General features: G+C 43.8%; 1 protein-coding gene across 3 annotated transcripts in view; it reads left to right on the top strand.

Moving 5' to 3' along the window:
• Positions 1 to 15625, top strand: part of LOC124793848 (UDP-glycosyltransferase UGT5-like) — a 76553-nt gene that overhangs the window by 16228 nt on the left and 44700 nt on the right. For all 3 annotated transcript variants that reach the window (XR_007016581.1, XM_047258053.1, XM_047258052.1), the window contains exons 3-4: positions 10346 to 10568; positions 13416 to 13635. Coding sequence is in view for 2 of the 3 variants with exons in the window: in XM_047258053.1 (XP_047114009.1) it covers positions 10346 to 10568; positions 13416 to 13635 (443 nt within the window). In the remaining variant the exon portion in view is untranslated. The remainder of the gene's footprint in view (positions 1 to 10345; positions 10569 to 13415; positions 13636 to 15625) is intronic.

Below are 15625 nucleotides of genomic sequence, written 5' to 3'. Positions count from 1 at the left end.
TTTTCTTGTCTCTTTATTCTGGTTGGTTAACATTCTTGGAATCCAAGTTGCTGAAACCTTTGAGTATCGCTGTTGTTGAATAATCGTCATCACACAGCCTTTAATGAGGGAGGTAATGCGGCACAAATCATCTCCAGTCACCCGGTGGTCGCCACGAATGATTTCATCGACCTGCAGAATGTTGTTTGCTGTTAATGCAGTCACCGGCCTGCCGGTCTGCGTTTCGTCAGCCAACAGTTATTGTCATTAAGCTTCATTACAGCCATGAACCTGTCGTCTAACAGTGCTGACATCCAATATTGTGAATGGGCCTTCAAAAATTCTATCACAAAACGCTTTCTAATAAGAACATCGATGTCCGTAATTTTGTAAACGACTGCAGTACTGGCATCTGTTGATGCAGAAAGTAATTACGCAGTAGTTTGGATAAGAAGCTTTGCAGAATTGCGCCAAATTCAAATTTCTGACTTAACAAACCCTGTTTAAGGAGAAACAAAGAGGGCAATACGTTTTAACTGACCCACGTATCACAAACAACAAAGAGTTGCATGATTACAGCGATCATCAACTGGAAAAATTGAGTGACCTTCTGTGGTGTTCAGCAAAGAGTTTCGCTTCTGGCTGTGGCGGTCAGACCGACCTCAGCGTGCCTGTAGAAGGCCTCGTGAAAGGTCACAGCGAGCAAATATTCCTGAGACGCAACCCTTTCGAACTCTTGGGCTAATGTAGTGGAGAGCTCTTGGACATGACAACAGGACTGATTTTGTAATAGCTGAAAAGGGAGATCGAACGGTCGCCATTATATGTCAAGAATATTCTTCGTGGTTCAAATGGCTCTGCATACTATGGGACTTAACATCTGAGGTCATCAGTCCCCTAGAACTTAGAACTACTTAAACCTAACTAACCTAAGGGCATCACACACATACATCCCCGAGGCAGGATTCGAACCTGCGACCGTAGCGGTCGCGCGGTTCCGGACTGAAGCGCCTTGAACCACTCGGTCACAGCGGCCGGCTATTCTTCGTGACCAGTGAACCAAAAAGCATTGTACAGCGGGATAATGCAATGTCTACAAACGCCCTCAGGGATGCGCAGTTCCTTGACGGGCCAGTTCTGCCCCTTATTTGTGAGCCACACAGAATGTCTAGAATGTTACTGGAAGACGCGTACTTTCATACCAACCTACAACCAGCAACATTCATGAACAGGCAGAGGGTAACATGTTTCGGTCGTGGCTGAAACATTGACATTCGGGAGCTTCTGGTTACATGCAACAAGGAATAAAAGAGTGTATTTGTACCCATGTAGCGTCACACATTATACTGGCGTTGATGATAAGCATCAGTTCTAGATGGAATGGAAGTCAAGTCATATAATACTGCTTGTGTGATGAATATTCTAGTGTAATACTTTCCACTTCTGTCAGTACGTATAAAATCTTTTAACGTAATTAAAAGGGGCTGTAAAGTCTCCGTTCGAAGGCCGTACAGTCCAGAATCGGTATACCAATTAGGAGAAACTGCTATGAGCATTGAAGCAATCATTCCCCAGACGCACCAGGGTGAAGCTACCCGTTTGGTAAAACAGCGTGTCCTGCTGCGTGAAGTCCGTGACTGCTAGCCGAAAATCTTCGTCCGACAAGAATCGTCGATCATTCAATACTTTTTTTAAGTGCTCGAAGGCGCGATAATCGCATGGGGAGAAATCGGGATCGTTGGGCAGCTGCTCGGGCGTAACTTCTGCGTTACGCCATTTGCGATATGGTGATGAGCGTCATCACGGAGCAGCGGTAGCTCTTGTCACAGGGAACTTGGCGCACCATTCCACGACAGTGGTTTTCGACACACATGCTGCCCCATACATATTATTCATTCTCTGATAGATGTACACCAGGGTTTTTACTTGGACAGACAAGAAAGAGTAACAGTACGTTTGCCCTGCTTGGACGCATTTGGTAATAACGTCACCATAGCTCTCGTTTCCGCATTTACAGCATGCTGAAATCTGCTTTTGCAGGACAGAGCGGATCAGGTTGTGGAAAGGGGCCAAGGTCAATTACTGTTAGTTATACAAGAACACACACAACTTTATTGCTCAAACCCATGCACAGTTTTCTCTTTAAAACAACAAAGATCAATTCACGGCTGAGGGCTCAAGTAACTTCGCCAGAATAAGTTTGAATGATTGCTGTTAAAACACCAGCATTTAAAATAACGGCTGAAGGCCTTAATTAAGCAAAATTACAATATCTTTTCGCCTAAAGGCCGAAATAATATTTCAGATCAGCTAAGGAAATTCTTTAAAAGCTAAGAATATACCAATTCCGGCTGAAAGCCATATTAAGGAAAATTCAAGTTAATTCTTTGGCTGAAGGCCGAATAAAAAAAAATTTGTTTACATAATAAAAGAGGCGATTTAAACATAAGCTTTTACACAGTACAACAGAAAAACATCTTAAGAAAACTTGAAGTATCTTGTCGGCTGATGGCCCAAACAATAACTCAAGAATAATTAAAGACAACCTTAAGATAAACATTTACAGAACACAACTGAAGGCCGTTTCAAGAATTCAAGATAATTAAAGAGAAACCTTACAGACAAGGATTAAGTTATTAAAGCCACAGATTCTGAAACAAACGCGGCTGAAGGTTTAAATACAGAGCAACAAGAGTTTTAAATAAAATACGGCTAAAGGCCTAATCTTAAAATTGTTATTAAGTCCGGCTGAAGGCCACATACTAAACATGAAACAGACAGTATTAATACACGGCTGAAGGCCTGGCACAGTAAATGTGACCAAATAAAATGACAATCACAAACAACAAACAGTGGTGCTCAGTAGTGTTCCAAGGGTCGGCCTGGGGAGGAAACTCTAACCACAGTTTTAGGTAAGACAGGCAGCCAAGCGTTACACTAAGCAATCGGGTTGCAGCTCGACCTATGGACGGCTGACGAATCAACCAACCGCCTGATCAATTCCTTTCCACCCGACCAACAGCACCTCAACCAAAGGTATCAGCGAGGACGAGGTTCGCGGCAGCATTATGTCTTAATAATTGGCATATGAACGTAATCGAGGCGCAATAAACACTCGAAGAGGAAAAGAGAACAACACCAAGCTGTCGTAATACACAACGTGCCGGACAGCATCAACATGGCGAGGAAAACACACTGCCGCGAAACTACGCTAATTACCAGGGCAGGTAACCGGAACGTTAACGGTCACAAGGCAGAATATACCGCTGGTGCACTTCACTAATAAATTATAATCATTTCAAAGGTTAAACACCATGTCGTTGCTTACACACCATCTTCGGAGTCGCGGTACGTTGCGTATGCGCTGCAACCCCCTCAAACGGAAACTTTTTTTATCACCCCGTATATAACTTATTTACATCAGTACTTCCTACACTGGATTACAATAATTGCCATGAAATTGTAATACAGACAAGCCTTTTATTTCAAAAGTATTTGTCTAAATATTTGAGAATTACATGTGTCATGCAACTGATTTTAGAACTATAATAGCAACAAACTCGAACTGCTTCGAGGACATCACAGTTTACGCGATGGATAATGGAGGTATGCACTCACAATTTTCAATATGTGGCTTAGAACTATGAGTGTGAAGACAGATGTGGAGACCATGGCTGAACGAGCGCGTAAGTAGTGCAGAGGGCTGAACCTCGCCAACTTTCACGCATATGTTCGGGTATGTCAACGGTTCTGTTACTTTTCTTCTTGCCGTCCTGCATCATACTTGCGGGGTGGTGGTTCTTTTCCTTTCTGTCCTGCCTTACACCCCCTCCTTCGGTTTGCCGGTTCTACACTCCTGGAAATGGAAAAAAGAACACATTGACACCGGTGTGTCAGACCCACCATACTTGCTCCGGACACTGCGAGAGGGCTGTACAAGCAATGATCACACGCACGGCACAGCGGACACACCAGGAACCGCGGTGTTGGCCGTCGAATGGCGCCAGCTGCGCAGCATTTGTGCACCGCCGCCGTCAGTGTCAGCCAGTTTGCCGTGGCATACGGAGCTCCATCGCAGTCTTTAACACTGGTAGCATGCCGCGACAGCGTGGACGTGAACCGTATGTGCAGTTGACGGACTTTGAGCGAGGGCGTATAGTGGGCATGCGGGAGGCCGGGTGGACGTACCGCCGAATTGCTCAACACGTGGGGCGTGAGGTCTCCACAGTACACCGATGTTGTCGCCAGTGGTCGGCGGAAGGTGCACGTGCCCGTCGACCTGGGACCGGACCGCAGCGACGCACGGATGCACGCCAAGACCGTAGGATCCTACGCAGTGCCGTAGGGGACCGCACCGCCACTTCCCAGCAAATTAGGGACACTGTTGCTCCTGGGGTATCGGCGAGGACCATTCGCAACCGTCTCCATGAAGCTGGGCTACGGTCCCGCACACCGTTAGGCCGTCTTCCGCTCACGCCCCAACATCGTGCAGCCCGCCTCCAGTGGTGTCGCGACAGGCGTGAATGGAGGGACGAATGGAGACGTGACGTCTTCAGCGATGAGAGTCGCTTCTGCCTTGGTGCCAATGATGGTCGCATGCGTGTTTGGCGCCGTGCAGGTGAGCGCCACAATCAGGACTGCATACGACTGAGGCACACAGGGCCAACACCCGGCATCATGGTGTGGCGAGCGATCTCCTACACTGGCCGTACACCACTGGTGATCGTCGAGAGGACACTGAATAGTGCACGGTACATCCAAACCGTCATCGAACCCATCGTTCTACCATTCGTAGACCGGCAAGGGAACTTGCTGTTCCAACAGGACAATGCACGTCCGCATGTATCCCGTGCCACCCAACGTGCTCTAGAAGGTGTAAGTCAACTACCCTGGCCAGTAAGATCTCTGGATCTGTCCCCCATTGAGCATGTTTGGGACTGGATGAAGCGTCGTCTCACGCGGTCTGCACGTCCAGCACGAACACTGGTCCAACTGAGGCGCCAGGTGGAAATGGCATGGCAAGCCGTTCCACAGGACTACATCCAGCATCTCTACGATCGTCTCCATGGGAGAATAGCAGCCTGCATTGCTGCGAAAGGTGGATATACACTGTACTAGTGCCGACATTGTGCATGCTCTGTTGCCTGTGTCTATGTGCCTGTGGTTCTGTCAGTGTGATCATGTGATGTATCTGACCCCAGGAATGTGTCAATAAAGTTTCCCCTTCCTGGGACAATGAATTCACGGTGTTCTTATTTCAATTTCCAGGAGTGTATCTGTGAACTTACAAACTGTGTCACATTTATGGTTGACAGCAAGTGTGGTCAGGCTTTGAATGGGCGTCTCTTTATATCTGGGACATGTCCCGCAGTCGACCAGGTAGGAAACCCATCCAGACAAGAAACTGGAAAACTTCCTCATTTAAACATAGCTTGTAATTTTCCAGGGCTTCTTTTCGTTTTAAAGACTCCCAATTTTCATGCTACTTTGTTCTCCGAAATTCAGCTGATAAACTTGAAATAACTTTTATTGCTAGTGTTCAGATACTATTCGCGCCATTTACATCTCTGATTTAATGTGGCGCCTTTTTGTAGTATATCTCTTTTTTATCGACTCACAACTTCTCCGACTGGTTTGATGCAGGCCGCCTCTGATTTCTCACCTGTGCGAACTTTGTCATCTTGGAGTAGCTCCCTCTAGTACCATGGAAGTTATTCCACTCTGTCTTAACAGATGCCATATTAACCTGTTCCTTCTTCTTGATCGTGTTTCCCATGTGTTTCTTCCTTCGCCAATTCTGCAGAGAACCTCCTCATTCAATAACAGGCCACCAAATTTTCAACATTCTTCTGTAGCAACTCATTTGAAACGCTTCGATTCTTCTTTGTTCTGGTTTTCCCATAGTCAGCGATTCACCACCATGCAACGCTGTGCTCCAAACGTACATTCTCGGAAATTTTTTCCTCAATTTGAGGCTTATGTTTGATACTAATAGACTTCTTTTTGCCAGGAAGACCTCTTTGCCTGTGCTAGTCTGCTTTTGATGTCCTCCTTGCATCGTCCGTCATTGGTTATTTTGTTGCCTAGGTAGCAGAATTTCTTAACTTCATCTACTTCGTGACCATTAATCTTGATGTTAAGTTTCTCGCTATTCTCACTTCTGTCACTTCTCGTTACTTCCGTCTTCCTTCGGTTTAGTCTCAATTCATATTATGTACTCATTAGTGTGCTCATTCCATACGACAGTTTCTATAATTCATCCTTACTGCCAGTGAGGATAGCTATGTCATCAGCCAGTCTTATCATTGATATCCTTTCACCCTGAATATTAATCTCACTCTTGAACCTTTATTTCCGGCGCAGATTCTTCCATGTAAAAATCGAAAAGTAGGGGAAAAAACAGCATCCTTATATTACAATCTTTTTAATCCGAGAATGTCGTTCTTGGAATCATGTCATATTATCCGCAAAGTAGCTGTTCATTTATTAACTGATAGTAAAAGTACACTGCAGAGAAGCCTATGCGCGAACATTCTATATACATTCGAGAGTCCATTCAGTTTGGTGTTTGTCGGAGGTAATTGTGCAACTGATTAGTGCGACATGCCGTGTAGTGCGGCAACATGTCTGCAAGATATATGAGTGCTTACGATCGTGGACGAGCTGTTAGACGGCTGGAAACTGGTCAAAGTGTGACTACTGTGGCCACAGTAATGGTAGTGTCCAAAAGTGTCAGCTCTCGATTAAAAAAGGCCGCTGGAGGTGGAAATGCTATGCGAAAGCATGTCGGTGGTCGTAGACCACCACATCGCAAGAGGGTCGATACGTAGCTAGTGGCGAAAAGGATCAGATGTCTCACTCCTGGGCACGTGACTGTAGGCCTTGCAGCCGCTACTGGTGCGCGTGTCTCTGCCAGAAACACACCTCGGCGATTGAATCAGACCGCTTTGTATACTCCGAAGCCTGGTCTGCTGCTTCCCATTTCAACCACGCCCTCTTCAAGAATGAGTTCGTCAGTATGGACCACGTTGGTTGGGGTCAGCAACAGTGGTCCAGAGCGATGTTCTCTGACGAATCCCACTTCACTGTGGCAAGTGATTTTGGCCATCAGTTAGTGTGGAGAAGAGGGGAACACGTTACAGACCACATAATGTTCATGGACGTCATCGATATGGCCTAGGCGTTATGGTGTGCCGGGCAGGCATAGTACAGAATGGTCGAACACCGCTGCATATATCTGTGTGAGGTACCGTTACAGCACAGAGGTATTACGGAGGAGATTATTCTGGATGATGTAAATTTGTTTAGATGTGCGATAGGACTCGACAACGCCCGCCCACACAAGACCACTCAAGCGCCGGATGCACTAGAAAGTGAAGATACCGAACGTATCGAACGTCCTGCGAACTCCGCAGACGTAACCCTGTAGAGAATGCCTGAGATTCTCTTGGAAGATGTTTTTCTCAACGAATACACCTTCCCCGAACGGTAAAAGAACTGAAAACCACCTAAAGAGAGGAATGGTATAATATTCCCCAAGGATACCTGAACAGTTCGGTAGCCAGCATGAATAACAGCTACAAAATGTGGAATAGTGCCCGAGAAGTGCTGAGAGTCCGATATCGACCATTCTATTGTGAGTCTGACATAACGTTATTTATGTCTATTGTCCTCTTTCCCCATATGGTGAAATCTGTACCATTTTTCGTTATAATTTATCACTCGACTTCCGCTGCGTATCTACAGCGTGACAATTATTGAACTACATGAAAAAAAACGTAAATTAGTCACTACACTTTACTCAACATGTAAACGTCACTACAGATGTTCGGATTTATGTTGTGACAAGTTCAATATGCCTGCCATCGTTGGCGATGATGTGGCGCAAACGAATAGCGAAATTCTACATGATCCGCTGAAGTGTCGGAACATCAATCGTGTCAATGACCTCCTGAATGGCTGTTTTCAGCTCAGCAGTTGTTTTGGGGTTATTAATGTACACCATGTCTTTAATACAGTTCCACAAAAAGGAGTCACATGTGTTCAGATCCGGAGAACACGCCGGTCAATCGAGGTCCATGTCAGTGGCCTCTGGGTACTTCTAACAATACCACCACTTGCAAAGTAGTTTAGAAATCAGATTAATAATGTTGCTCACGCAGCATATGTTCGCTTTATAGGGCAACAACAAAGTTATTGGCTGTGGATGGTATCGTCAGAATGGAAATAATGAAGTCACTGTAAAAAAGTCATTAATTTTGGCACTTATCTTGAATGGATTCCCACGTAGATTTCGTCTAAGTTGTTATGGCTCATCTTGTTGATTCTAGTGTGATTCCACTTTGACTGCTAGAAGGTCCAGATCTGTATTTTAGCAATATTTGAAGACCTAACAAATCCGTTTTTCAGGAAATTCTTAATGATCAAACAATCCCAGATCAGAACAATGGTATGGTAGAAATGATTTTTGACTTGGTGTTCACGATCCACATTTTTATTAAACTTCTTGTAAATTCACATATACTTCTTCTTAATTGTCACATCATCAAAAAAACAGTTTTGTTTCAATCTTCATATATTTCATTTCCACTTTAACCAAACACAAGACTTGACTGTTCTTTTACAAAGCGAAATAACAACTTCTACAAAGTGAAACAAAGCCTGCTCTGTGCGCATTCGCGCCAAAACTGTTACAAGTAAGTCAAAGATTATGACAGTCTCACAAAAATGAATACACACAAAAATCATATCACTGTAATATATCGATACATCGGAGTACCTATACATTAATAAAACTAAATGTGAATATTGTCACAAAAATATGTCTGTTACTTCGCAGAAAAGTTGTACGATATTACTGGTATCGAGAACTGGGGTTGGAGTGCCGTAATGGCCACGTAAATAAAGAACCATTACAGTACTCTAGAGCCAGAATGCTTCTCCAGTACATCAAACGCTCTCCTTCTTCGATGGGGTCGAGCTCCGTCTTGCACGAACCACACATTGTTGAAATCATGGTCAATTTGGATAATGGGGATGAAATCATCTTCCAAAACCTTCATGTACCATTTGATAGTCACTGTGCCATCAAGGAATATCGCACCGAGTATTCCTTAGCTGGACATTGCACATCTCACCATCACCTGTTGAGGATGAAGAGATTTCTCGATTACTAGCTGCGGATTCTCAGTCACCCAGATGCGCCAATTTTGCTTACTGACGAATCCATCCAAATGAAAGTGGGGTTCGTCACTAAACCAAACCATGCAGCGTACACTAATTCCATCATGCCCCGCAGCCAATCGTTCAGTTTGAACGTCGTGATGCAAACCATTCAGAAGTCATGACGATTTTGTTTCATGCAGTTCAATAATTGTCACCCTGTACTATATTTCATGTTGTCCATCGTTGGCTGTGATTATTGCTGTCCAAAAACGTCTCTCTTCCGCGGCTGCTGTAGCCGAACAGTTCTAGGCGCTTCAGTCTGGAACCGCCCGACCGCTACCGTCGCAGGTTGGAATCCTGCCTCGGGCATGGATGTGTGTGATGTCTTTAGGTTAGTTAGGTTTAAGTAGTTCTAAGTCTACAGGACTGATGACGTCAGATGTTAAGTCCCACAGTGTTAGAGCCATTTGAACCATTTGATGAAGGAGAGAGTGTTGGTGGAAGAGAAAGAAAGAGGAAACAGTGATGGTGGGAGAGAGAAAGTGGCAAAGAAAGAGAGTTGGATGAAGACAATAATAGTGAAAACCAAAGGGACAGGAGATATTGATGGTCAGTGAGAGACAGTAGCAGTAAAAGAGGAAGAGAGGTGGGCGGAGGTAGAAGAAATGGGAGCTAAAGGAAGAGGAGACAGTGAAAATGAAAAACAGACATGAGTGGAGACCATACGTAGGCTTCGGGGGTCTGAACTCTCCCAGACCGACGAAATTTAACGCTTCGTCGCTAAACCATAGTGTCACGTGGCCAATCGTGCAGTTTGAACGTCCTGACGCAAACCATTCAGAAGTCATGTTGATTTTATTTCATGTAGTTCAGTAATTGTCACACTGCACTACATTTCATGTTGTCCATCGTTGGTTGTGATTATTGCTGTCCAAAAACGTCTCTCTTCGCCGGCCGCTGTAGCTGAGCGGTTCTAGGCGCTTCAATCTGGAACCGTGCGACCGCTATGGTCGCAGGTTCGAATCCTGCCTCGGGCATGGATGTGTGTGATGTCCTTAGGTTAGTTAGGTTTAAGTAGTTCTAAGTTCTAGAGGACTGATGACCTCATGTGTTAAGTCCCATAGTGCTCAGAGCCATTTGAACCATTTGTCTCTCTTCCTCAGCAATTGTCAGGTAGTGTATTTACCGTCGTGTGCTTCAGGATATCCAGAAGTTTCTCGACGAAGCGGAGGACGGCGTGATATACTTCAGCCTGGGCAGCAACGTAAGAGGGAGCGCGATACCGGAGGAGAAGCGACTGGCGTTCCTGGAGGCTTTCGCACAGCTGCCGCAGCGCGTCCTCTGGAAGTGGGAGGCGGGCAGCATGCCCGGTCAGCCGGACAACGTCATGACGGCCAAGTGGTGGCCCCAACAGGACGTCCTGGGTAAGCTGTCCTCCGCAACGTCCTCTAATGCATACTTCAGTAACTGATGAGCCACTGGCCGCTGGAATTGTACCATATGCCTCTGCGATGTTTGTAAGGTGTCAGCCAAATCCAACACCTTCCATGAAAACCCTGACATGACAGCAAATCCGGCAGTATGTATCATAGCTCCGAATAAATCCTGACATTGAATTAACCAAAGTAATACGATCAACGAGTGAGCAAATGGAATACCACAGACTAACACAAGAACGCCTAAATGCATGTCATAACTTCCCATCGTGAAACAGACGCAGTTCCGAGGGGAGAAACGAGAACAGAAGCCGAGAGCAAAACCGTGTTAAGCTAGAAGGCCCTACGATAAGGGACGGACAACCACGTCGCCAGCCGACCGTCAAGACCACCCCCAGCCCATGTTAAAAGATAGAGCCCTCCAGAAGAACAGTATAGATCTTACGACAACACTAAAAGGGCCACACCAGCTGCAAGTTTTAGCGTGAGACTATACGCGTCTCTGTTACGTTGCAAACGTTAAAAACATTGTCCCACCACGAAAAGTATAACGTTTCTCATTGGACAGACAGAATTTTTGTAGGCGGAGCTTAAGGTTAACATTGAGACCCTGATTGGTCAGTTGAAAACACAGCCAGATAGCTTTTCTTAAACCAACTTCGGTAAATTGTAGTGAGGAGAAGTTAGAAAGAGTTGCTTCCGAAACGGCGAGGTGTGTGGAGCTGCGCCGCCGCCCCCCCCCCCCCCCCTGACGACAAGGTAATGAACGCACGCGATGCCGCATAACAAAGCATAAAGCTTCACTCAGAACTGCAGAAGTCTCATCTGTTACACCCCTTTTTACGTAATACTAGTGTCGATCGTCAATTAAACTTCGTGGTATTCACATTTGCTATTAGAAGTTAAAATCTGAAACGCGATGATTTTTCTGTTATATAATTATTGAGAAGCCACGTCAGCCACTGTAATTTACAACAAGTTAAATAAGTAATTAAAGATAATTGAGGGTCACTGTAGACCATTTTGATAGTTTTCTCTTTTATGAAACTTAACTTAAACCTAGATTATAGATGTGATATGGCATAGGTCATCCTTCGATCCATTATATAACTTGGAAACCCATTCAGGGAATATTCGTTCACATTTTTGTTGAACGCAGTTGGTTTTTATCATCCTGTATTAAAATATTTCCTTTTATCAATAGTGCAATTTATAAACAATGTTTTGTGAGTAGAATAAAAATTCCAATGGTAAACTTAACTGCTTTTTCGACGTTATTTTACCAGCTAACTAAAAATAGGAAAGACTTGAACCCCTTCCACTAATTTTAGTTAGTATTAAGATTCTTTCACAGGGAGTGCAGTGGAGCTGACGCAGAAATCATTAAGTATTTGATTATATCATCGCTAGTCTCACTGAACTCTTCCGAACTCTACATGTCATGTGTGGTCTGGCGTTTCCTTACCAGCAACAGGTCCCAGGTTAAAACTAGTCAATTCCCTAAAAAACACGCTCAGAGCGTCGTTGCGCGAAAGTGGTAGGGAGACACGACTTAGAACAAGCAGACACCACGCAGAATGTTAGATGTTTTCAGATCGCAAGAAGGGGCAGAGGGTACTGAATAAGGAAGCAAGGAATATTATGAAAACATGTGATTAAGAAGTAAGGCAGGAAAGTAAAAAAAAAAAAAAAAAAAAAAAAAAAAAAAAAAAAAAAAAGGTTATCTTCTCGCTGCTTAGTCCGCTGGCGTAACTGTACGCTCTGTTACAAAAATTTAGGAAGGGATAATCTCCACAGGTGTTCTCACAGCAGCTATTGAGACAGAATTCCGAAACCGAGTGCCTCATTAAACAAGTAATTGGCAATCACAAGGCTCAATAGCTTACGGAAAACCTCATATTGTCGGTTTGCAGTAATATAAAAGAACAAATTTCATGTTTGTTTTCATACTAGTAAGCTCTTGTTTCGCTAGCTGTCGATAGCTCTTAAAAAACTACAGTCTCTGTAGTGAAATAAATAAAAAGGGAAGTATAAGTATTGATATATACGTAAGTATTGATATATAGAAAAGGAAGTTCTGTGTGTTTAAGAACTGGCAAAACACTCTCCTCCTTGTGTGCTATCATTCGCCAAACTTTCGTTTCGATGTTTCGAGCGGTTTAGGAGACATGAAGGATGTTGCGAGTGTTTCATTCCCGCGCGCTACATGGGATCCATTTTCTAGAGATCGGAGGCACATAGAGACCGCCTCCCAAGTCTAAACAAAAATTCAACATGTTAGCTAAATTTCATACGCTGCAACATATGGTGTAATACGCACTAAACGCAAAATCATAGCCACCCCTAATTTTCATTGCAAACTTTTGAGCTTTGCATAGTGCCTTACTAAAATGTGTACATCACAATAAGAATGGTCAAGAGCGAGATCATGGGCACTTCGCCTCGGAGCTGACATATAACGCTAGAAGTAAGGCAAAAATCAAATATTTTCAGTGAATAGTTTCTGTAAAATAAAGCCCAAACGCCATGGTCATGTTGTGTCCCTGACCAGATCTTCCACTTTCACAGGCTTCTCTTCCAACCGATCCATTCGAGCGCCCTATTTGACCCGTTCACAGCTTCTATCTGCGAACGTTGAGTCACGTTCAGGTACGTCGATTGGCAGGGCGTTAACCACGAAGGTTAAAGATCAAGGTCGGAGCACCAGTCAGCAGCTCAGTATTGTTATACCTGTTGCACCATCTTCAGTGGACGCTCTGTAGCCAATTACGTTTTCAATCTGCCTAACTAAAATTTTGTCTCAACGACTGATCTTACCTTTCATTACCTTCACAGCACATAAGAATATGCGGCTGTTCATCACGCAAGGCGGACTGCAGAGCGTGAACGAAGCAGGCTACTTTGGTGTGCCGATGATCGCAATTCCGTTCATGGGAGACCAGAAGCACAATGTGGCCAAGATTGTGCAAGCTGGCATAGGATACCGCCTGATGTTCAAGGATGTCACCGTAGAATCGGTACTGAAGGCCGTGCGCACCGTTCTTGGCGATAAAAGGTGAGAAAATGATTTCTTACTACAAGAAATGTATCTAATTATTTATTATTTTACTTGTTCAGTTCAGTCATTAAGCAGCATGTTATGTCATTGTAGCGCAGCCTGCACAAGTTTCTTCCGCTTCGACGTTAACAATTCGATTTCTTTTTAGTGGTGCCGTTCTATATTTTTCCACGTGTTTATTTCAAGTCATACGAATTTTGTGTGAAGAATTTGTCCCCAGATCCAGAAATTTTTTAATGAAGCACATCTCTTATCAGTATAACTATTTTGAATCTAAATATGTGTTTACAGCATCTATTAGAAATTGTCCAACAAATGAAATAAGTGATTTAGTGAAGCAGGTTTGAACAATTAGACTTCTCTTTATGCAGTCGTTCTAATTTCTTCTAACAGAAAAGAGTAACGGTAAGGCACCACATTTCAGTTTTGGAATAGGTATGCTCATGACCAGTGCTTTTTTTTTCTAAAAAAAAATTTGAGGGTAATCCGACATTGGATATAATGCAGCGAAAATTACTTATAACTGAAGCATGGGATACCACTCGTCTGCTTTTAGCCATGACATAATTAACATGTCGAACTGAAAAAAAAGTGGTATCGGACTCTTCATTTGACTTCCAGCTCAAAGGAAGCAGGCAATACCGAGAAACCTAAACATACAAGAGAATGTGGTATCGAACAATTCAGCTTATATCACCTCAAATAATGCATGTGATTCCCACCAACCCCTGAACAATAAAAGAAAATGATATCGTACACTTCAATTGACCTATAAAACACCTCAAATGAAACAGGTGAGTCCACTCAACCCTCCGACATACAAAACAATACAAGGAAATATTACTGAACACATATTTTAACCTAAAAACACCACTAAAAGACACAATACAACAAAAACCATTCAGACCTATCATCAACAACAATAGAAACTACACTACAAAAATCTTTAGTAACCTTGTTTGGGTCCCGAAATGGCACAGGTGATAGGTGGTGTCCCGTGCTTCAACTGACCAAATTTTTAATACAGCTGAAAATTTATTTAACTATAAAACTACAGTGTAACTTACATTAATAGCATGCCAATGACATCGCTTTTCCCACCAAAAACTACACTGGTATCGTTCGTATTGCAATTACCAACACGAAAAAATGAAATAAAAATTGACGTCCGCTAAAATAAATCTCTGGCACTCTTCCAAGTTCTCAACATCGTAAAAAAATTACTTTGTTGACGAAAAAGTTAGGGGTACGCATCCCCCAGCCTTCCCCCAGAAAAATAGCACTGCTCATTCCTGTGCACACTATTTTGTCAGAAGTGACTGCGCACCTTTATGTAATGCAGAATTGGCCACTAGATGTCATAAGAGGCGAACCTGCCAACATAAAAGGAGGTAGGCAGTGGTGTCTGTAGAGAAGCTGCAACAGCGGCGTGGGTCGGTTACGAGAGGTTAGTGATTTTGTACGTTCACTAGTCGTTCGAGGTCACCCGAGTAACAAATCAATGAGGGACATTTCAGCCGTTGTTTATCCTCCAGAGATGACCGTTGACGACGTGATTGTGAAGTAGAAATGCGAAGGAGACGATGATTGAATTACTCTGACAATGCACTCTGTCATAAAGCAGCGACTGTGAGGGAGTGGTTTGCGGACAATAACATTTCTCTAATGACTGACCTGCTCATAGTCCCAACCTGAACCCAATGGAACATCTGAGTTCTAGAAGTCCGCCATAAGACCTAACCGTGCTCCATATGGATGGCGGGCAGTAACTAGTGATATCCGTGTGGAGCACGTATTGGTCTCACCGCGGACTTCTAGTACTCAGCCACACACAATTGATATCATCTAAGTGTAAGGGCCTGAAGATGGCGTTGACGCAACGTCGAAACTAATAGCCAAATAAATATGAAATCTTAAGTACAGCTGGAGGAGTATCATTTTTAATAAGAATAACAAAGTGGTTGACAGCTAGTTGTTTACACGACAG

This window comes from Schistocerca piceifrons, chromosome 1 (assembly GCF_021461385.2).
Source record: "Schistocerca piceifrons isolate TAMUIC-IGC-003096 chromosome 1, iqSchPice1.1, whole genome shotgun sequence".
Classification (NCBI taxonomy): Eukaryota; Metazoa; Arthropoda; class Insecta; order Orthoptera; family Acrididae; genus Schistocerca; species Schistocerca piceifrons.
Note: the sequence above shows the minus strand (reverse complement) of the source record. Positions and strands in the feature narration are given on the sequence as shown.